The 24090-nt window shown below is 52.2% G+C and overlaps 1 protein-coding gene across 2 annotated transcripts in view; it reads right to left on the bottom strand.

The window, feature by feature from the left end:
* The window catches only part of ITPK1 (inositol-tetrakisphosphate 1-kinase), a 146826-nt gene that overhangs the window by 28748 nt on the left and 93988 nt on the right, over positions 1-24090 (bottom strand). For both annotated transcript variants that reach the window (XM_074365107.1, XM_074365108.1), the window contains one exon: positions 15597-15714. In XM_074365107.1, coding sequence (XP_074221208.1) covers positions 15597-15714 — 118 coding nt within the window. The remainder of the gene's footprint in view (positions 1-15596; positions 15715-24090) is intronic.

The raw sequence follows: 24090 nt of genomic DNA, 5'->3' as shown, positions 1-24090 counted from the left end.
CCCTCACTCCATCTGCTGAGAGTTGAGGAGAAACTAGCGCCCTGACTTCACAGGCCCTGGGCCCTTGCACATGCGGGCCCCTCAGCCCTGCAAGCCCTTTCTTCCAGCCCCTTCATGGCCTGGGAAGCTCCTGCTTGTGCTCCAAGCCCTGGGTCAGGCCTCCTCCCTCCTCACAGCCTTCCCTTCTGCACACCTAGGAGGAGGCGCCTTCTCAGAGCTCACCACAGCCTTGCACAGCCCCAGAGGGTCTGCGGGGACTCAGGCTGCCTGGGCATGAACCCCAGCCCCACCTCCTATGGGCTGCGTGACCCCAGACAAGTGACCTGACTTCTGCCTCAGCTTCCTTGCTGGAGAATGAGGACAACAGTACCAGCTTCGCAGGGTCCCCCACTCTTCCATAATGAGAAAATCTACTTTAAAATTATGAAATAGTTCCTAAATACAGTTCCCTCTGGGAGGGGCAGCTCCGCCCTGGGGTGTGGGGAGCTGCAGCGCCCCGGCCTGCCCAGCACCACCCACCCGAGGAGTGGCCCCCAGATGACCTTCCTGCGAGGTGACAGAACAGGTGCCGGGGCTTCTTCCCAGTTGCCTGACTAAATGCTCTTGGAGTTTATTAACCAAGGAGCCCCCTTCTTGATAGCCTTATCCCATAAGCATCTTCTCCCCACCGAGGCTGCTCTACCCACAAGCCACCGGATTCCTGGCATCCTGCCCACCTTGTCCACCCTCTAACCCAACACAGCTGCTGGACCCCGGGCCAGCTTTCTAAAGCTCCCACCTGTCTACTGGGGCCGCTCTCAACCCAGTAATTGTCCAAGACCGACAGGACTGAAAGTTCAAAGCCTTTCTAGGCCCCTTTAACCTGACCCTGTCTGCCTTCCTGCAATGGGCTGCTGTGTAACCCCCCAAATTCATGTGCTGAAGTCCCCACCTCAGGACCCCAGAATGTGGTACTGTGTTGGAGACAGGGCCTTTAAAGAGGTAATTAAGTTAAAATGAGGTCCTATGGGTGGGCCATAATCCAATCTGACTGATGTTCTCAGGAAGAAGAGACAGACACAGACACAAACAAAGGGAAGACCGTGAGAAGACGCAAGGAGGAGATGGCCGCCTACAAGTCAAGGAGAGAGGCTTCAGAAAAAGCCAGCCCTGCCAGCTCCTTGATCTTGGGCTTCTAGCCTCCAGAACTGTGAGAAAATGCACTTCTGTGATCTACGCCACGCAGTCTGTCGTGGCAGCCCCAGCAGACTAACAGTTTCCGGCTCCTGTCAGAGCAGAGAACCAAGATCCTCCCCAGCCAAACTCTGGCTCCAAGCAGAGCTGTCTCCTCACACCCACCCACCACACCTCGGGGACTCCCCTCCTCCCACCAGTGGCAACAACCCGCTGAGCCAGCATCACTCAAGCTCCTGGGAGAACAAGCTGTCTCGTAAGGATGACGCCTCCCCGTGGCGCCTCCCCAGCATCTTCTGCTGGCAGCCTCACGTGCCCCGCCAGCACCTCTCTCCTGCATCACTACCTTGTTTGCGTGCTCACCTCTGGCACCCTACTAAATGTCCACGTTTGGGTTCTGACTTAGCAACCAGGTGGTATGTTCCCTGGGGTCAGGACCTGGCCCTACCCCTAGCCCAGCGCTGCTCTGAGGTGGCAGCCGTCTGTAAGAACTCTCTGACAGGTGCACACGTGTGAGATGAATCGGAGATAGAATAAAAGTGAGCTGTGAGCACTGGAAACAAAAGGAGAAGGGAGAGCTCGGGGGAGCACAATTGACCAGCTCAGGGAGAGAATAGAGGCGGCCTGCACTCCCTGACTGGCCACCGTGTGGCACTGTTGGTCTGGCACAGCCCTGATGACTGTGGGCACGTGGCTTGCATGGGTAAAGCCCTGAGGGCCTGGCCTACCAACCTGCAGACTCCGGTGCTCATGACTCAGCTGGTGCCTGGTTGTTCAAAGTCACCTTCCTCTTGTTGTTATGCTGTCAGGGGGCAGGTTAGGGGGCAGGAGGCACGTGCTCTCAAATTCCAGACAAGGAAAGGCGTTCTGTGTGTTCTGGGCGAAATTTCAGCCTGACAGCAGCTCTGAAAAGAATCTGAATGGCTTTCTGGCTCCTGACGATGGCAGCCACCCAGCGACTCGGGAGAGTCTAGAGGGGGTGGGAGAGCACTGCAGGCCTGGGCCAGGAGGCAGCGTCCAGGAAGGGCGCGGATGACAGGCTCATGGACGAGATGAGATGGAAGTTGGAACTGGTCTCTGATGGGGAGCCAGGCCTGGGCCTGTGGAGGGCATTCCCCGTCCTCACTACAGCTCTGCTGCTCCCACTGTCCCATCCACCCCGCCTGGCCAGGAAGGGCTCCAGCATCCAGTCACAGCACACCACGCGCCCTCCCCAGGGTGGTGGTCTGCTGTCCTCAGGAGGCGTCCTCTCCTGGGGGGCCCTCACTGCCCAGGTCTCCACGCCCCTCCCCCTCCTTCAGGTCAGTCGGAACCTCTGCTGGGTCCCTCCAGTTACACTGAGGAACCGGACCTGAGCCAGTGAGCCCCAACACCCACCTTCAGTTCACTCTGCGTTCCCTCTACAGAAGGTGACTCCTCTCTCCCTGTAGCCTGAGGGCCTCTCAAGGCTCAGAGGCTGGATTTGTCAGGGAAATCTGTCAGGCTTCAAAAGGGTGGAAACAATCAGACGACAGTGACATCATCATGTGTCTCTTTAGACCCATTCATAGCCCCAGATGAGATGAAATTGGAATCATACGTTTTGTCTTAAGACTTTGATGTTCCAGCCCTTGAAGCTGCATGCCCTAGGGATGTAGGGACTGGGGAGCCTGACTCATGGGAACTGCTTGGAACTCTGCAGGGCTTTGGCCTGATCCCAGGAGAGGCAGATCCTCATCCTCGTAGCCCCTCGCAGGCTTCGGGTGTACGCAGTGGTGGCCTAGGTGCTTTGGCTCCAAGCCTAGGTCCACCGTCTGGCCCTGGGCTGGCTGCCTCTCTGTGCCTCAGTTTCCACATCCACAAGATGAGGGTGACACCAGCACCTACCACTGAGGACCCCAGTGAGGACTAAATAAGTCACGTGGGTGACCGTGCAGTGGGAAGCACCAGGTGAGGCCTGGCTGCTGCTGGTCAGAGTAGGGTCTGCTCCTTCTTGCTCTGAGGCCCAGCCAAGACCTGGGCGTCCATTTGGAACCTACAATGGGGTTGAGGGCTCCCCCGGAGCTAGGACTGTCCAGGAGTATCAGGTATAGGACACAGGTGCCCCGTGAGGTCCCCTCTCTGGGAAAAGGGAGGAGAGAAGGCCCTGCCCGCTGTTCAGGCACTGAGGAGCTCAAACGGAGCCGGAGGATGAGAGAGGCTAATAGTGGACAGTGCCACCCGGGTTCCTGGGCTGCTCGGGACCCAGGTTCCTGGGCAGCCTGGGGCGAGCCTTCCCTGGGCACTCTGGGCACTGCTCACCATCCAGTTCACCCAGTGTCTGAGGGGAAGAAGGGCTTGACACCTTGGAAGGTCACGTGAGGACAGTGGACATGCAGGAAGCCCAGGGCCCCGTCCACCAGGCCCCTGGCCGCACAGAGCAGGCAGTGACCTGGAGGCCTCAGGGCTCAGGAGCCAGCCCTGGATGTACTCCTGGCAGGACCCTCTGAGGGGGTCCCCGCAGGACCCTCAAGGGGAGAAGTGACCCTTCCTGAGTGTGGATGGGCTCACCCTGTCCCTGCCACTCACATGGGGGAGAGGGGCAGGCGTGCTGTGTGAAGGCCCAGCCTGGCGGCACCACCCACTCCACACCCCTCCCGGCCCTGCTGCCCTCAGGATCAAGTCCAGGCTCCTTAACCAGTCCTCAAGGTCCTCCAAGACCAAGGCCCTGCCTATACCTCCAGCCCCCCTCACCTCCTCCATCAAGCCCTGGACAAAACAGGCTTCACTCAATTTCTCAAGCAAGACCCTGCCTCTGGGTGCTGGCTCAGGGCCCCAGGGTGTGCCCCCCACCAACTGGAATGCGGTCACCCTGCCATGAAGCTTTGCTGGGTGTCCATCTCCCTGGCAGGACCAGGACTGTCTTGCTCACCTCCGTATGTGTGGGGCCCCCAGAGCTGAGAACACAGAGGCCTCAGGTGTACGCAGTGAGAACACAGAGGCTGTGCTTTGTGCAAAGCTGTGAGGCCTAAAACATGCCTCTTCCCATTGTATGTCCCCAACTGCATGCTCTCGAGCGTGGGGTCCGGCAGTGTGCAGGCTCTCAAGCCCAGGCCACAAGGCTCTCCTTCTTGGGGCACACACCTACCTCAGGGGCCCAGAGCTGCCAAGAAGTTGGGCAACTCTGCGGGTATCACGCTGAACAACCACATGGGATCTGATGGGAGAACCCACTCTCTGAGCCCAGTCCAGCCCCAGATTCGTGGGCAGAACAAACCTGTGATTGTTCTGAGTCACTGTTTCGGCTTACACAGTAACGGGTGACTGGAGGCTGACAGCTGACCTGTGAGAGGCACACAGGCAGGCCGACTTCAAATGACAGCCAGATACGCGGATCTGTGCCAGCCCCGCCCCACTCACCAGCCGGCCTCAGCCCCCATGGCTGATTCCTCTAGTGATGCCAAGGGGGAGATTATGGTTGTCACCTGCACTGTGTGCAGGAAGAAACAGGCTGAGAGGTTAAGTTCTGTCTTCAAGGTCAGAAGAAAGGAAGGTAGCCAGTGAGGTTCGGCAGAGCTGCAGTGTGGAGTGGGAGGGCTGAGACGTCACCAGGCGAGGGATGGGCAGGGTCCACGTGCCCTAAGATGCCCAGCACAGACCACAGGGCACAGAGATATCTAATATCAATCAAATTCCACTTAAGTGTACTGTTTGCTCAGTGTGACAGGCAGAATCCGAAAACGGCCCCAAAGATTCTGTCCCCAGCATACCTTGCATAATCCCAGGGACAGTAAATACAACGATTTTAAATATGGTGATTAGGTTATGTTACATTATTGATCGTAAAATGGGGAGATTATCTGGGTGGCCTGACTAAATCACGTGAGCCCTTGAAAAGCAGTTCTGTTGGAAGAAGAAGTCAAGAAATCTGAGGCTCAGGGAGGGCTGGACAGCTGCGGCTGGCCTGCAGGTAGAGAAGCCCGTGGGAAGGAACGCGGGGGCTGCAGGCGCAGAGGGCGGCCCCCTGCTGACAGCCAGCCAGGAAACTGGGACCTCAGTCCTACAGCCACAAGGAATTCATTTCTGCCCACAAGCGTGAGCTTGGGAACGGGTTCTTCCTCGGGGCCTCCCAACGAGAACTCGGCCCAGCTGACACCTTGATTCCAGAGACCAGAAACCAGCCACGTCAGGTAGACTTCTGACCTACTGATAACAGACGGGGTCTACTGAAAGCCACGCAGCTTGGAGTTCTCTGTTACGCAGCAATATGCTCGGTTACTAAGACTTTTCAAAGGGGGGCCTTGACTATATCATTTGGAGACACTGGCATGGTATTTCAACAGTGGCGGCCGCCTCCACCCTGCTCCCTGGAGGCTTTTGAGGGGCCCGAGGGCTCTGCTGCAGCTGCCACCTCCTCGCTAGCAGCCTGATCCCCAGCTCCCCGGCTACAGGCAGGCTGTCGGGGGAGACGCTGGAGGGCGGGGAGCCAGTCTGAAATTGGGGGATGTGGCTGCTTCTGGGCAGGGACAGAGGGGAACAAAGGCCACAGGCCTGATGTGGCCCTGCCAGCTGGACAAGGAGTTTCCCTCCCGGCTGACTCAGCTAATGACCTGTTTCATCTCGACAAGGGGACAACGTGCTGTTTGCACCCGGCGAGCTTGAGGCCAGGAGCAGGGGAGCCAGACACGGGCCTAGGCGGAGACAGGGACATTCCTGAGTCCCATGCCAGCTTATGGAAACGGCTGCTGGAAACGCGGATTAACTCCACGGCAGCTGCTTCCACTGATTTATGGCCCCTTTTGGACCCAAAGGCTTGCTGCCCCGCTCGGCTCCAACTCCCAAAACGCAGCAGCTTTTTTTTTTGTTTTCAAGGCTTCTTAAAAATAATATTTAAGTGCTCTCTCTGGCAGGACATATTCTAAAAGTAGGACAGAAAATGTCAGCTTGGCCCCAGTGCAAACACGAAGCTTCCAGCAATGAAACAGTCCGTATTTTTAAAGAGTGAGACAACTTAACCCAAAAAAGGGTCCTAGCCAATCAGTAAGACAAAGACCAACAACCCAACAGGAAAATGGGCAAATGACATGAAAGGAGTCAGACACAGAAGAAACGCAAAGGGACAATACACACATGAAGAAATAAATGCTCACTCTTGCCAATAATGGAAGAAATGCAAATTATGGTAAGACAGTTATTTCCCTGGCAGCTTTGCACAATTAGGAGTAACATTTGTTCAAACTTTTGGAAGAACAATCCAACAATATCAGCAAAGTGAGAAATGTTTATAATAGTCTTTGGGAAATTCCACTTCTGGGGATTAGTTTTACAAAACTATGAGAAGACCTGTGTTATTGCAGCTCAGCTTGTTCAAAGAAAAAATCCAGACCAAACTGGAATGGCTTTATGAGGCCAATGTAACTGAGCAAATTATGATTTTTTTCATTCACATGCTGAAATATTATGTTGCCATCAATAAGGGCAGATCAGACCTAACCTTCCTCATGTTCATGGACATGGAAAGAAGCCAAGACATACATTCAAGGGAGAAAAAGCAAGTTATATGAGAACACAAATAATATGATGCTGTTTCAATTTTTTTTTTAAAGCACATGTGTATTTACACATGCATGAGAAGGGCCTTAGAAGGATGAATTCCACACTTAAGAGCAGCTGCTTCTGGGAAGTGAGGTGGGGGTTAAACAGGTTTGAGTCACTGGCAATCAGGACCCTGACTGTTGATAGAGGGAATTCAAGCCCAGAGAGATCTGTGCAGGCTTAGGGGTCAGCAGACCTCTTTCATTGATTCTAAGATGTGGTTTGTTTGTTTTTTTTTTCATTTTCCATCTCTAAAGTTGAGATGTGTCTCATCATTGAGAGTGTGTCATAATTTAATTAGCATTTTTTCTTTATTAGTGAATTTAAACTATCAGTTTCTAAAATTCAGTATACCTCCCTCTGGGAGACTAAAGATTCACATTAGCACATTAAAGGCTCTGAGAAGTCCTGCAGCAAAGAAATGTGTCCAGTCCCAATTTCTCCAACATATCTGACACAACCCCTGATTTTTCCTTTTTCTTCTTACTTCTCATCTTTGCTTCTCCCTTTGTTTACACACGAGATCATGCTGGGGCTCCATGAGGTGCCCCCACCCGCAGATGTCTGAGAAGTCCCTGTCACTTTCCAGTGTAACTGGGCGAAGGGAAGCACACCTGCTTTTTAAAATTCTGTATAAAGATGATTTGTAAATATCACAATAGCAAGTGCTGTCATCAAGAACCATCAATGGATGCTTTAAAAAAAAAAAAAAAAGGCCAGCAAAAGCATGACAAGAAACAGGATGGCTGCAAAGTATCTCCTTATGAGATAACTGCCGACTACAGAGAGGAAAAACAGAAATTTGCAGACGACAACCAGTCTGACAAAATAATCAGTTAACCAGAGGGAAGACATACCGACGCCAAGCCCTCCTGACTAGAGGCGGGAACAGCATTGCTGGTGCGGCGCCCCTGCCCCAAATGCAGCACCTCTACGAACCTCCACTTAATCAGGGGAAAACATCAACCCAAACTGAGGGACACGCGGCAAAATAAACAGTCAAGGCTCTTCCAAAGTGTCATGGTTATGAAAGACAAACAAGCTGTAGCCCCCTTTCCAGGTAGGGGGAGACCACAGGAGGATGGCCAGACGGGATCTGGGACAGGGGATGGGGTAGCACAGGACAAGTGCAGAAATTGTTTAATTACAGTATTGCTCCTGACGGGAATGTCCTGGCTTAGAGACTTGTTTCATGATTACAGGAGACGTTAACACCAGACGCAGCTGTGCAAAGGGTATACAGGCACTTTGTAGCATTTTGGGCAACTTTTCTTGGGAAGTCTGAAATTTCTTAAAAATAAAAATTATACTTAAAAAAATTGTATTCTGTCAGCCCTCTGTATCACGGGGTTCAACCAACCATGAAGAGAAAATATTCAGGAAAAAAAATCCCCAAACTCCATTAAGTTCCAGAAAGCAAAACTTGAATTTGCCATGTGCCAGTAAGTATATAGCATTTATATCATATTTACAACCATTTACATAGCATTTACATGGTATTGGGTATTATAAACAATCTAGAGATGATTTAAGGTATATAGGGAGATGTGCAAATACTATGTCATTTCACATAAGGGACTTAAGCAGCCTCAGATTTTGGTATCCATGGGGGGTCCTGGAACCAATCCGAAGGACAACTGTAATGCGAACTTCACAATAAATCCACAAAACTGATGTAATTAAAAATAATCACACATGATGCTTTTACAAATGTGGGTGTGGGTGCTCGGGAAGGATGGAGGGAGGGGGAGCACTGCCCTGGAGCAGAGCTGGGGACCTAGTTACGGAGTCACAGAGGCCACAATCAAGGATGCCAGCATGCATTTACTGCTAAAAAGAAGTACGGGGTGTGGTCTGAAACCCACAACACAGCGTCACCTAGGATAATTACCATCAATTGAGTATTTATGCCTTAAATGCATAACCAAGTTTAATCCTTACAATAACCCTGTGAGGATGGGACCGCTATCATTATCCCCGTTTTACATACAGGAAAGCTGAGGCTCTGTGCAGTTATATAACTTGTCTACATGCACACGGCCAGGCCGTCTGATTCCAGGTTCACCACAGCACTGCTTCTGAAAGGACCACTGCAGAGGCATGCGTCCCACTGAAATAGAGCACTGGACTGAGTCGGAGGCATGGAGTGGCCCACAGTTAGTCCTTCAACCTCTCCAAGCTTCTCTCCTCATCTTTAAAAATACAGAGAACAGTTTTGTGGGCGTCAAGAGCTCAAGATCTCTCTGAGCTGGGAAGACACTAGGTGGTCTCAGGTTCACACTGAAGCATAAATGACCGCTGTCTGATACTTTCTGATCAACCTGACCAACAAGAGTGTTTTGAGTATCTGTCTGTCCAACTGTGTCCCAGGGAAGAGATGCTGAGATTTCTTACCTGAGCACTGGGGGACTGAGCATGAAGGGGGAAAAACGCTCCTGGGAGTCTCAAGTCTACAGAGGTCAGTCATCTCAACAAGGGGAAAGGGAGCGGCAGGTCTCAAAGATGGTGTCTGGTTCACCTGCTGGCCCAGGTCAGCCCTGCACACACAGGGCTGCGGGGACAGGCCTGGAGGAGCAATCAGGGCTGGGTGGGGTGGGAGATCTGTGGGTCAGAAGGAAACAGGGGTTCCCAGCAGGGTAAGGAGGCATGGGGCAGGCCTGAGCACCTCCGTGTGCCAGCAGATGAGCAGGAAGTCGGGCATCTCGTCCACAGCCTCCATTTTCTCAACTGAAAAAGGGGAACATTACAGTTGCCCTGGGAGGATTAGCAACAAGGAGAGGAGAAGCTGCCCACCCAGGGCCAGGCCAGGTCCAGTGTGTTCTCCTCATACCTTCTGGGCAAGAGGAGAAATGGGAGAATCACCAGGACTCGGGATTCACTTAAGTCCCCAGAGCTGGGCCAGGTTTAGGACCAGCTGCCTCCCAATGCCAAGGCGGGGCCCACCTTGGCCCTACAGGGCGTGCCCAACCCACCCTCCTGCTCTGCAGACCCCCACCTCCAGCTGAACATGGGGTCTCTGCCTGGGTGGCTAGAAGGCTGACATGAAAAAGAGGACAATGTTTCTCCCAGATGCCCCAAAGTCCTGAAAGGGCACATCCGACAGCCCCCGCCTCCCCGTCAGCTCACGGGGTCCAAGCCTCTTCTATGGCCACCTGCTCCAGGCCTGGTCGGGTGCAGTGTCCTCCCTGACACCAGACCCTCGGCCCTGTGGGTGGGGCAGGCCTGGAGTCGGGGAGGACACCCAGCTCCTCACAAGTCCAGCCGGTAGGTGTATGAAGCATTTTCTGGTGGGTTGATCTAGAACTCCAGCCTCTTGTACAAAATCAGGGCTGGAGGCTGGCCCTGACTCAGAAGCAAGAGTCCTCAGGGGGCCACACCCCAGTCCTCTTTGTCCTTCATGACTTCAGGCCCCATTACTAAGTACCAGCTTCTGCCACATGCCTCCCGTCCAAGCCGCGGGCGCCCTGTGGGACCAAGGAGAGGAGCTGAGAGCACCCGGTGCCCCACTCTGGGCCTCGACTGCTGCAGTGAATAGGGCCAGACCTCCCGCACGCCTGCTCCCCAGAGGTGATGGCAACCCTGCCCCGCAGGTGAGCAAACGACTGAGAGGGGTCAGTGCCTGCCCAGGCCACACGGGCAGGGCTGAGACTTAAGCACAGGCTTGTCAGTGCCAAAGCCCTGTTCTGTTCCACTACAATGTGTTGCTGTGCTCAAAGAGGACAGGGCTTTTGTCTCCTCAATAACCATATGGGGCAGAGACTCCATGACTGAAAGAGAGCTGCTGGTCTCTCTCCCAAGTGGGCATCAGGGACCTTCTCTGGACACTGTCATCGCCTGGACACCAGAGGGCGCCCGGGAGCAGTGCCAGAGCCCCCCACTGCCTCCATCGTGGCCTCGGCCCCTTGTCGTCAGGCTCAGGGACAGTGTGGGTGGAGAAGGCAGGACACAGTGGGGTGGGGAGCCGGATTCAGGAGCCACTGGCTAAGAGGATACCCAAATGGGGTGAGTTCAAATCCCAGCGCTGCCCCTAGTAGCTCTGCGGTCTTAACCAACTAGTCTCAGTGCATGTCAGCGTCCTCCCCGCTGTGGGCTGGGATCTGTGCCTTTCTCGCACGGTCATCGTTAGGATGAAATTAGCTAATACAGTGGCTGGCGTGCAGCTAGTGCTGCCAGAGCGCCACCTGAGCACTGACAAAGCAGCTCCAGAGGAACGGTGCCTTGCAGGCCACACAATGCAAGGGACACAGGTGGACCTGAGGCCTGGGCCTCAACCCCAGGACCCCTCCAGCTCTCTCCTCTCCCGCCCACAGCCCTTTAGCAACTCACCAGGGGCGGACAGTCGGCCCCCACCTCTGAGTGAGAGCCCCCAGCTCGAGACGGCTGCTCTGTGGGAATCATTTCTCCCAGGCCCTACGGAGTGGTATTTTCCCTTTGCTTGCTGTTTAGATTACTCCATTTCAATCTGGCCTCCAAACAGCCTCCAAGATGAGCCCTGATTAAATTCCCATAAAACCACAGGCAGAGACGCTCGATCTGTGGTGTGTGCCTCCCTCCGCAGGGAGGCCCAGCGTCCGGATTGCCATCTGTCACCACCAGAGCGCATGCGTGAGAGATGCCGGGGGAGCCACACCTCATCAGCAGCCATCATCAGCTCAGGAAGGCCTCTGAGTCCTTTGCCCTGTGGCCTGAGACCCTCCACCAGCTGCCACTCGAAGGAGACAACCCCGTCATCCAATCACAGCTTTCTCACCCAAGGCTTCAGGCAGTTCAGGGGCTGGCTAGAGTCTTGCTCAGAACCGCTCAGCCTGGAGTGGCAGAACCAGGCCTTGGTCAGACTTCAACCTGAAAATCCTGGCCCTATGCAGCAGAGCAGGTGCCCATGAGAGAAGAGGCCTGGAGACCTGTGTCCAGCAATCTTGGCTTGTGACACAGCCTCCTCCACCCCCATCAATTTCCAGGAAGCTCCTATACTTGGTTTGAATTGGATCCAGGTTCAGTACCATCTGTGCCTCTGGCCAAAGGGTGTGGGTACAGCCCCACCCAGAAGCGATCATCTATTAGAGAAACCTGTGGCCCAGGCACTCTGGGGTGGGTCACTCTGTAAGCCTACTGACTTCACTCTGTCTGAGCTGCTGTATGGAAGGGACTTGCTACTGAGGCCACCCACCCTGGCCAGCTGGACAGGGAAAGGTCATTCTGTCATTCACATTCACTCATGGATTCTGCAGACAGGAACCCACTTGCAGAAGGTGGGGAGGCAGACAACTAGTTGTCCCCAAAAAACTCATTCTTCCCCTTCTTCCATGGTGACAGAGCTCCCAAATTTTAGCTGGGCACATGGTTGCTCAAAATGAAGACCACATTTCCCAGCTCCCTTGGAGCTCAGTGACTCAGTTGGCCAATGAGGTACGGACAGAGAGCATCACTGTAGCTTCCAGAACTTTTCCTTAAATGATAACTTGGGATATTTCTCTTTGCTTTCTTTTCCTTAGCCCCCTCTCCATCCTAACGTCTAGATTTTGGATGTGATAGTTGGAGTTTCAGCACTGCCTTGGACCAGAAAGGCCACACCACAGAACAATGAGCCCGAGGAAGCCTGGGCTCCCGCTGTCGCTTGCCAGCACTGGGTGGCCTTGCCCTGGGCTTTCACATGAGAGAGCAACGAAGTCCATCTCCGTTAATCCAGCCTCCTCTCGGGTCTCTGCTGTGGCAGCAACCTTAGCAGCAGGCTTGAGACCAATAGGTCTGAGGCAGGAAGGACCCTGTCTCCCCTCCAGGCTCTGAATTAGAAAAAGATGAGCTCTGGGAACTAGAACTGAGATGGCACCAACCACTCCAAGTGGCATTAAGTACTCAGAGAGTGAGGCTGGGAGCTCCAGGCAGGAGGCCTCCCCTGCTGATGCTCTGCATGGAGACGGAAGGCCCGCCTGGGCGTGGACCCTTGATCCGAGAGCCCTCCCCATGTGTCACAGCCCACAAGCCCACCCCCACTACAGAGCAGGGAGCCTCGGTCACCTCCCTGCAAGAGCCTCCCCCCTTTCTTCTTTGCAGCCACCCAGGCTCTCTGAGGACAGGGAGAGCCGCCTTGGCCTCGGGGATGGTGACAACTCCAGGAGTCTCTGCCAAGCCCCTTCTCCCAACATAAAAGCAGCATCACTTGGACTGCTGAAATCGAGGAACTTCAAGGGTAATTATGGCCCTTTATGGTAGGCCTAACGGGGCTGTGTGCCTCCAGGAAGAGCAGGTGTGGCGCAGGGAGTGCCAGGGATGCACTTTCCGGAGAAGGTTCTCTGCATCTGCGTGGGGGAGCAGCCTCGGCCTCTGGGAGGATGGGAGGTGGGAGCCAGCAGTGCTTCAACAGCCCCTGGGTGGGCAGGAAAAGGCTCCAGGAAGTCCCAGCCTTTGCCTGCCCTCCTGGAAGAATACCGGCCCGGCTCGGCGTGCACGATAAGGAAAACCCAGGGAGCAGCGGTCACGGCCCACCCACGCAACAATGCCTGCTGGCCCAGGACCAAGCCTGTCTCTTGAGTTTGGTCAACAAGTTCTCGCAGGCAGCTCCTCAGCTGACAGCACCTGAGTTTGAGGGGCTGGTCACCAGCCCGTAGTGTGGGTGGGGGTGGGTCATGAGCATCAAGGTCTCAGGCCCCCCTGCACTGCCTACCTAAAAAAATGTATTCTCATCTCCTCACTCACCAGCTCATACACCTTCAAAGGCTGCTCACGAATGGAGTCCCCAGTTGCACGAGGTGTTCTCAGTCCCCCTCTGACCGATGGTCTGCAGGTCTGTGCAAGTACCCCACACTTCGGCTCTCTGCCCGCTTTGCTCACACCCTGCCCTGTGTGGGAGGCCCAGGGTGTCACCCTCTCAGTACTCACCCACCAGGGACAGGCCTCCTTCCTATGTACCCTGCGGTCTAGCCCGTCGCCGCTGCCCTGGTCCCTGAACACGCATGATCACACTCCAGGCCTGAGCTCACCCTTGACCCCAGCCCTGATTATCTGCCCACAAAAATGGAAAGAGATCCCAAGATCCAATCCAGATGCCTCAGCCCTTTCCCCTATAACAGGAGCAGTGACAGTGCCTCCCGTTTCTGGGTGACCCCATGGGCCGAGGCCTGTGCTAAGTGCTCTTCAGACATCATCCCGTTATCCCAACCCCAGGCCCCATGGATAAACCACTTATTTTTTACTCATCTTACAGAAAACAGACAGGGCCAGGTCAACAGACTTGGCCAAGACCACACAGCAGCAAGATTCAGACACAATCTCAGTCCACATCTACAAAAGCTTGTACATTTCACTCCAAAAAGCCCTCTCAGCAGAGCCCTCCCCAAATCCCCAAATCCCCAAATCAGAAGGCATCACTCTTCTAAAGGACTTGGCTCAACTGCTGACCTGCAACTCTGCCCACTAACTAGGCCCTCCCGTCTTTTACCATCCCCTCCTGTTCCTTCACACATAGCTGGGAACACACACACTTCCTGGGAAGAGACGGATTTCCTTTCCAGCACCAACGTTCAGCCAAAGCATCACTTTAGATCTTCCTTTTCATCTGGGGGTTCTGGTTGGACTCAGGAAAGGAATGCAAAGGGAATATAAATTGACATGGTCACTGACTTCAGATCCAAGGAAAGAGGCCAGCACCCACGTCTTCCACAGAGCACACTTTAGAGAACCAAGGGTCCATGACTGCTTCCATGCCAGGGGCTTGCCTGATCCAGGGCCCTCTGACTATGGACATGAAAGTCAAGCTTAGGAGTCAGGAGCTGGGGAGCCTGAGTTGGAGAGACCTGGCTAGATTCTGGCTCTGCATTGACAGGCTGTGTGATGCTGGCCCAACTGCTAACCTCTCAGAGCCTCTTCTGCAAAACAGGGAGGATGATCCTGTCCATTTTCATACGCACCAGAGGAGAAAATGTAAGAAGGTTCAGCTCAGCCCAGGGCTGGGCACTCACATGTACCCAGTAAATCCTGCTCGTGTTATTCCCAGGCTAGTCCTGTGAACCAAAATACCACTGGGCCAACCATCACATGAACGACACCTGGGGCCAGGTCAGAGATCCAGGCAGTCCCTTCTGGCCACACACACAGCATCTGAATGGCAGGAACAGGGACTGCCACTCTCACCTCTAAGATGAACCCTCCCCCAGCCCCAGGGCCCAGGCAAAAACTTTTTCTTAAAGTTAAACAAGAACTCAGCAGGGGACGCGTGGACCAGGCGGAGGACTAGGAGGTTACCAGGTTACCGTTAAGGTGAATCTTTCCAAAAAGCCCTTCTCACATAAACAAACACCTCGGAAAGACAGTCTGACTTCTCCAGAGCTGCCCTGCCCTGGGAGGTGGGGAGGATGAGTCCTCAGGGGCAAGAGCCTGGAGCTGGCAGGAGGCGCTCAGGCAGCTAAGAGGGAGGCTCCTGCCTGCGAGAACAGAGCGTACCCCGCGAGGTCCAGCCGCCACATTACATATCTCCATGTGTTTGATGAAAGGCCCTGTAATTTCTCTGTTTTCCTCTTTTGCCCCGTTACATAACTCCACCCGCCCGGCTGCCACTGAGCTATTCTGCACACATTTCTGCTCTCTAACCACTGTGTTATCTGGACACTTCATCACCACTCATGGGTTTAAGACAACAAAACAAAACCGTCTTGAAGTGGTTGGAGCCACTCTCCCAAAGAGCACCCTAGGGCTTTTATTTCCTAACTCTGCTGGTCACAGTTGGAGAAGGAAAGGTCCTCCCCAGAATGTTCAATTGCCTCCCATGTGAAAGTGCTTAAAAAGACCAGACTCCCCTCGTCCCACCCCATACAAAGGCCACCTTGTGTCCATGGGGTGAGCCAACTGCCACGGAGGCCGAGCGACATGTGCCGTACCTTTCATGTAGGCCTCGATCTTCCGGATGAGCTCGTAGGACTTGGAACGGTCTAGCAGGGTCCTGATGGCAGGAAGGGGGTCCAGGACAATGGTCTCGGGGTGGGCATCGATGTACTCCTGAAAGGAAACCACACTCCTTCCGGTTAGAGAGGAAAGACCGATGCTGAAACGAGGGTGACTAGCAAGATTTCATCCCTGTGTGCCCTCCCCGCATCCATCCCTCTCCTCCATTCCCCCCACCAGCCCTAACTTCTGGTTGAGGTTTCACCTGGTCTCAGGAAATGGTCTCCACCCACTCAGCCCCACGGGGATCACATGACTTTGGTCAGACCAATCAGCACGTTCCCCCTCCTGGGGCTGCAGGCTCAGGAGAGCACGTGACCTGAGTCTGTCCAATCAGAGGCAGGCCCAGTGCTCTTGCTGGGAATGCTGGGAGAAGAGCACTCTCCCTCCCTGAAGACAAGAGGAAGCAGGGAGACTGGGCAGTTGGGCACAGTCACCCCGGGATCTGAAGGAGACGTCTGACGGAGCCAAAACTCAAAATGGAGCCCAAACTGAGAAAACAGCCGAGAAAAGGAGAACAACTGGGTTCTAGTCGGCTTGACTCCTGGATAAAGCCTCACCTGAAACAAGATCTGCTCCATGTGTTGATTATGTTCAGTGGGAGTGGCCAGCACCTTGCACTGATATGGCTCTGAGGCAGGGCTGGGGACAGTGGGCTGCCGGGACTTAGAAGGTCTGTGGGAAGGCATGGTGATGACACTCGCTGGGGAGCGGCCACCCCAGCCTTTAAGTGCTCACTCCAAGTGCTTATTAATACCTACTAGCTTCATGGCAGATTGTGGAAATGCAAGCGGAACTGTGATAAGATGAGCCTTTAAGGAAGTTACAATGTTCTTGGGGAAATAACACCGAGGCATGTGGGAAACAAGAAACCATTATCTGTAACGGAATTTAACAAAAGACAGCAAAATGTTTCCAGGAAAAGAACACAGGGATCTTGGCCCTGCCATGTGTCATCTCTGTGACTCCAGGAGCTCCCGGTCACATCAGTGGGCTAGAGCAGCTTGTCAAGGAAATGAGACCACCCCTCTGGTTCTAAGACTCTAAGGACAAAAATGGAGACTGCTGGAGTAACAGGAGAGGGGCTCGGAGAGAAGGCTGGGCGTAAGGAAGGCCATTTACCAGCTGTTGTTACTGTGAGTTGAACTGTGTCCCGCCCACAGATCTGTTCAAGTCCTAAGCCCCAGTCCCTGAGAATGTGCCCTTATTTGGAAATAATGTCTTTAAGATGTAATCGAGTTAAGATGAGGTCATATCGCATTAGGTTGAACCCTCATTCATTGACTGGTATCTTCAAGACCAGGACTGTTTGGACACAGGGACACACAGGGAGAGGGCTGTGTGATGACGGAGACAGTGACTGAAGTCAGCTACAAGGCAAGGATCGCCACCAGCCACCAGAAGCCAGGAGAGGCGTGGAACAGATTCTCCCGCAGAGCCTCCGGAAGGAACCACCCCCTGCAGACAGCTTGATTCTAGACTTCTAGCCTCCTTAACTGAGAGAGAACGGGTTTCTATTGTTTTAGGCCACTCAGCCTGTGGTACTTTGCCCCAGCAGCCTCAGGGAATGAATACACCAGCTTAATTCACAGCTCCCATCCACGAGACGAGATCAGTCTGGGAGGTCAGCAGAGGCCGAGGAAAAGCCACAATGCTTCTTTTCTAGTAAACCTTATCAGCAAAAAGAAAGCTCCATTTGGGATGATTTTTTTTTTCCAGTGAACCAATTTTGGTTCCCAGCAATCATTTTAAAGAGCTCTCAACACAAAAGCCAGATTCACATCTATTTCTCTGAAATCTGCTCCTGCCTTGTGTTTCATACCAGAGTATCTGGTCATGGGCTCATGGGCGTCTTTTTCTCTGAATGTTAAAATTTTAAAAAAGTCTGCGTCCCTAAGGGGTGGTCAGGGCACGCATCTGAGGAGGCCTTCCTCCTGTCCTCACACCCGTGAACTCTGTGGGTCCTCCATGTTCTCACCCCACCAAGGTCCTCTCCCAGCAGCCGCACCTGCAGACCCAAATGCAGAACAGAAGCTGCCTTCACGGCCTCCTCCTCTCCCTGAGAGACTGGCCCCTGGCCCTGCTCGTATGGAATGAGCCCAGCAGCTGATGTGGGGGGGCCCGCATCTGGCACACACAGGTGTCCTTAAGGAAGGGTTATCCCGGGCTGCCCTCAGGCCAAGGGGCCATGTCCAGTTCTCTCTCCTGCGGCCTCAGCCTTACCCAGGTGCCTGAAGCTCTCTGCCGCGGGCTCCCCAGCGGCAGCTCTTCCTGTGGGCACTGCTCCTCTCCCAGGGCTTGTTCCCCTGAACCAGGTCTATGCTGTCACAAGAGCACATCATTCATGAGAAACCGAGATTGACATATACGACTGAAAGTACATCAATGTCCTCATGTTAAAAGGTCATCCGCTCAACAACCTTCACGTCATCCACAGCTCTCAGGGCATCGTGCAGGGTGCAGCCGATGCTGGATGAACAACAGCCTTCCACGTCTTCCTTTACTGGATCTGGCCAGTGAGAATCCTGGCAGATAAATTCACCTTCTGGGTTATGAACTGAAAGCAGTTCAGTGCTCTCACCGCCCACCCGGCCCGTCGTGCCGGGAAGCAGCCGGGCACAGAGGAGATTGGGACTGGGAGTCAAGAAACCCAGGCTCCCACTGTAATCACCGCCTGCTGTCGCCTTGGGCAAGCCACTTGCTGCTCTTGTCTCAGTTTGTGTGACTTGTAAGTCTAAATTGGAGAAACCTAGGAATAGGGTTTGAGGCACATTCAAGGCCACACATGGGGGCTGTTCCAAGAACAACATAGGCAATTGCTTGCTAGACGCATTACAGGTAACAGCAGGGACACACACATGCTCACTGCTCTCCTTCAAAAGGGAGGCATCATCAGAGATGCTGCTTCAACAGGCTGGCCCAGTGCTCCCCCAACAACCAAGGTCCTGTAAAACATGGACACATACCCCCCACCCCCACTGCAGTACTGAGAAGAGTGCACAGTTGCTGAAAAACACAAAGTTAGTTCACGGCAAAGGAAACCATAAACAAAACAAAAAGCCTACTGAATGGGAGAAAATATTTGCAAACAATGCACCTGACAAAGGATTAATTTCCAAATATACAAACAGCTCATATAGCTCAGTATCAAAAATAAAAAAAACCCAATCCAAAAACGGGCAGAATACCTAAACAGACATTTCTCTAAAGAAGACATACAGATGGCAACAGGCACATGAAAAGATGCTCGACATCACTATTAGAGAAATACAAATCAAAATGACAATGAGGTATCACTTCACACTAGTCAGAATAGCCAGCATCAAAAAGTCTACAAATAATGAATGCTAGAGAGGTTCTGGAAAAAAGGGAACCCTCTTACACTGTTGGTGGGAAGGTAAATTGGTGCAGCCACTACGGAAAACAGTATGGAAGTTCCTTAAAAAATTAAAAATAGAGTTACCATTGATCCAGCAATCCCACTCCTAGGCATATATCCAGAAAAGGTAAAAACTCTAAATCAAAAAGATGTATGTACCCGCAATGTTTATAGCAGCGCTATTTACAATAGCCAAGCCATGGAAGCAACCTAAATGTCCATCGACAGATGACTAGGTAAAGAAGATGTGGTGTGTATGTATACACACACACAATGAAATACTACTCAGCCATAAAAAAGAATAAAATAATGCCATTTGCAGTAACATGGAAGGACTTAGAGATTGTCTTACTAAGTAAAGTAAGTCAAAGACAAATATATGACATCACTTACATGTGGAATCTAAAAATATATATACAAATGAATTTATTTACAAAACAGAAACAGACTCAGACACAGAAAACAAACTTAGGATTACTAAAGGGGAAAGGGTAGGGGAGGAATACACTGGGAATTTGGGATTAACAGATACACATTACTATATATAAAACAGATAAGCAACAGGGACCAACTATATAGCACAGGGAACTATATTCAATATCTTGTAATAACCTAAGATGGAAAAGAATCTGAAAAAGAATATACATCTATGTCTGTATATATAACCGAATCACTTTGCTATACACCAAAAACACTGTAAATCAAGTATACTTCAATAAAAATTTAATTAAAATTTTTAAAAAACCACAAAGCTGGTTCTGGTTCCACTTTTATGCATTAAGACAGTGACCTTTAAAGAGAGAACTCAGACTCATTAAGACATGAATTTAAGCCAAAGGGGCTAGAAGAAACCAAAGAGGAAAAGATCTGACAAGCAGGCGCCAACGAGCTTTTGACCCAGGATGAAAGCATCAGAATTAACAGAAGAATTATTCCCAAACACAATCTCTTTTGGGACAAGGACAGAGAGGACAAAGAAGGAGTTTCTCCAATGGCCCCATTATCCACAAGCAGATTTTCTTCCAAGCTTTTCAGCTTATCTATTGTATCGCAGGCCTCATGCATTTTTCACAAGTCTTTTAGAATTAACCAAACAAATTGCTGGAAGGGTGAGCGCCCTGTACTGTTTCATCACCACTCAGAAGAAGAAAGACCCAAACCGTCTCCATGGCAAATGGTAAACACATGTTCCGTTAGAGGGTCTGCCTCGTAACACCTAGAAAGGGATCCTGGGTGTACAAGGGAGAGCCTGGCTTTAAGCGGCTAAAGAGGGGGAAATGCAGAAAGAGACAGCCGGGGTCAGCAGGGCCTCAAGGAGGTGCAGAGACCACCGACAAAGGGGCACAGACCAGCTAGATGCCCTCTGAGGCTCACGGGATGATGATGCCAAGAGGGGTCCTGGGCCCTCTGCTGGGCTGGGGGGAAGTCAAGGTTTCCCCGCTGAGAATCTGAGCCAAATGAGAGGACTGAGATGACCATCAGAGATACTATTTCCTCTGTAGTCCATTTATGGCCAGGAAACAGGGAAACGGGAAGCAGGGAGCGAATCGCAAGGATCTGCTCTCATCTAATAGAAAATGCAGGTGGAATTTCCAAGTTCAAATCCTGCCTCTGCCACTTTTATGCCTGTGAAGAAGAAACTAAGATTAATCTCTGGGATTTCATTTTCTTGTGTGCAAATGTGCATTTTGAATAAAACCTATCTCAGGGAGCTGCTGTGGACAAGAAGGTGATGACAGATAAGAGCTGGAAGATATCCAAACAAAAAGGATTCTCATGATTCTGCAACACATGGACTTGCAGGGCCCAACCTGACCCGGGGTCTCTGAACTCATTACACCCTGCCCCATCCAGCAGGTAGCGGGGTAGGCTAGCTCTGCACTCGGGACAAGCAACCCGGCGGCTCTGCCCCCGGTTGGCCCTGCTGACACCTGGAGCATGACACGATCCCCCGCCACGGCAGCCCAGGCTGTAGGGAGGGACCCTCTGTGGATGGCTCAGGTCCAGACAGAGCCCACGGTGCCAGCTGCAGCCAGCCAGCCTGTTCCTTACAGGGAAGCAGGAGAGGCACCTGCCCCTGGGATGCTCAGGAGGTAATGGGGCTCTGGCCCACTCCCCCAAAACAGTGCAGGTCTCTTTTTCAGAAGGTAGTGATTCATTTTTTAGAGATGTGTACTAAAACGATTTATAGATTAAATATGATGTCTGAAATTTGCTTCCAAATGACCAGGCGCAGTGGGTGGGGAGGGAACCAGGTGAGGCACAGCTGAAAGGAGAGAGGCTACCAGCTACTAACTGGTGAAGCTGGGTGATGGCACAGGGTGCACTGCAGCATCTTCCCAAGCATTTAAAAATTTTCCAAAGCAAAAAGTCTGCGGGAAAATGGGGGGAGTGGGGGAAGTAACGAGGTCCTCTCTTTTTTCAAATCCCTGCATCCCCAGCTTTCCAGAAACTAGTTCAAACATCAACACTGTCTTTCAGGAAGGAGCCAGAGGCAGCCACCCAGATAGGAAACACGATGAGAGATTAATCATGGTAAGGATGATAATAAATAATAGCTAGCAAGCAATCATAACTGATAATAATTTAAAATAATAACAGCTACTATATACCCAGGACTGGCTACATGCACACCACTGGATAAAGCAGTCTGCAAGCCCCATTTCTTTCAATATAAAAATCCTATGAAGTAAGAGCTGAAACTATAAATCTCTCAGAAGAACATACTAGTGTAAATCTTCATGAACTTGGATTAGACTATGGCTTCTTAGATGTAATACCACAGGGTGTGGGAAGCCCCGTCTCCTCTCTGGGCCTCAGCATCCTCCTCTGCCAAGTGAAGGTCAAGACGGGGAAGACATTACACGTAGAGGCGCCAAGGCTGCCAGACCTAGGGTAAAACCTCGCCTTCCCCACTTACAGCAGTGGGCCTCTGTAAGCCTCAGTCCTCATCTGTCCACAACTCGGTCAGGCAGGTCTAGAATAGGAAACAGAGGACTGAAGCCTGGGACCAGCAGTTGGAGGAGAATGAAGAGGCTGGGAGCTGCCCAGACCTCCCACGAACGAGCAGAGTGTCCTCCTGGGTCTCTGGGTGGCCAGTTATTTGACAGATGGCTTCCTGGGTAGTCATATCCCAGCAGACACTTATGCAAGCACCACAGCGGGAGTGAGCCTGACCCTGCTGTCCTCAGGGAGCTCTCAGTCTCCACTGGAAGCAGGGCAGGGAACAGCACGGTGAATGCGGAAAAATGAGTGCAGGCAGGGCTGGGCCAGCTAAGGGCCAGTTCCCCCTGCAAGCATTCGTTAACCTGCAGGCTGGAGGGAGGGGCAGAGAAACTTTTTAAGAAAATTTCAGAAAAATCCCGCTGGCCAGGATTAGTCAGGGGATGGAGATGGGGCAGGCTGGATGATGCCACTCATGGAACAGGGATTTGAGAGCACCCAGTTCGTTGGAGAAAGTCCATCTCCTGGTTTGGTAACCAATCTTCTTCCCTCTAGTGGCCCTACCTCGGGAAGAGATGTGATGTGGGAGGACAGGAGAGGGAGCTCCCTGCCCAAGGACGAGGAAGAAGAGGGGAAGGGCAGGGTGGAGTCAGGTGGGGCTGGGTCAGGTGAGGCTGGGTCAGGCGGGGCCAGGCTGGCCAGAGCTGGGCAGGGCTGGGCCGGGCTGGGCTCGGGGAGCAGCCCCGCTCTACTGCTTAATCTGGTGCTAGGTACATGGTGTCTCGGGTTTGCAAAATTCATCAAGCTACTCTGTGTGTATTATACTTCAATTAAAAAAAAAAAAACAGTAATACAAGCAAGCATGGACTCAACAGCAAGGCCCTGGACTGCAGGCCCTGCTCTGCAGTGTGGCCTGCCCTGCACTTATCCTGTCTGGAACTCCAGCCTTCCACTGAGAATGGATCAAAAACGGAAAAGGGGGCCCGATTCCACCACGCCTCCCACAGCAGCCATCACCACTGACCACAGCGGCGATCACTTGGGAATTACAACAACCTTTGTGCTAACCCCAGTGGGACTTCAGGCTCCTGATTATCACGTGGTTCTAGAAGTAGATAAGAGTTGGCACTCAAGATGAATCCCACAGCCCACGCACAGAAGAAAGTCTCCAGACAGATCCTAGGATCCCACAAGTCAGGGTCTATGTGTTCCAGTTAACACTCAGCCACCAAAACGCACTCTCGGGAAGAACTGAAATGACTCTCTTGTGGCTGTTAAAAATTACTCATGGGGGCTTTTACGGTTAAGGAAGTGACCTTGGATTTACTCAGCATAATCTCATTCCTTCCGGCTTTTCCTGAGAGCATGGCCCAAGCCCAGACCATCTAGCTGATGGCCACAAAGCCTGGCTTTTTAACTAGGTCCTTCCACACCAAGTGGTGAAAGGGTGAAAGGAAGCAGGAAGCTGCTAGCCCCTGAAGTCTTGATGCCACGATAGAGGTCCTGGCAAGATTCTAGGATGTGTTATTATTATTGATAATTACAGTAATAAATGGTGAATGACAGCAGCTAACTTCTCCTAAACATCCACCAAGTGGAGGACAATGTCTTGCAGGAACTGACATGTTTATTCCTCACAACCCTGGAGTAGGTCGTATGTGCGACCCCATTTGACAGACAGAGAAACTGAGGTTCAGAGAACCTCAATACCTTGACCAGGCTCTCTCAGCTAGGAAGTAGCCAGGATGGGACCTGAATCCATGCCATCTGGTTCCAGAGCCTGCTGATCAGTGAAATGAGGCGTGGCAAACCTGGGTAAATGAAAAGCACCTCAATTCTAGCTACAGCCTGTATCGCTCAGGTTCATTCTTTAAAAAATTTTTTTTTAATTTTCCATTATTTATTTATTTACATAAAACAAAAAAGAATGGGCACTTTTATATGACCACACAGTTACTGCGTGGAGATGTGGAACCTCTCCTTCAACATCAAGTCACGATGGTTTAGTGGAATGAAAACTATACCAGGAATCAAGAGGCCCAGGATCTTAGACTCCTGGCGTCACTAAATAATTTTGTGACTTGAAGAAAATTTACCACAATTTCTCA

The sequence above is a fragment of the Camelus bactrianus genome, chromosome 6, assembly GCF_048773025.1.
Source record: "Camelus bactrianus isolate YW-2024 breed Bactrian camel chromosome 6, ASM4877302v1, whole genome shotgun sequence".
Taxonomy (NCBI): domain Eukaryota; kingdom Metazoa; phylum Chordata; class Mammalia; order Artiodactyla; family Camelidae; genus Camelus; species Camelus bactrianus.
Note: the sequence above shows the minus strand (reverse complement) of the source record. Positions and strands in the feature narration are given on the sequence as shown.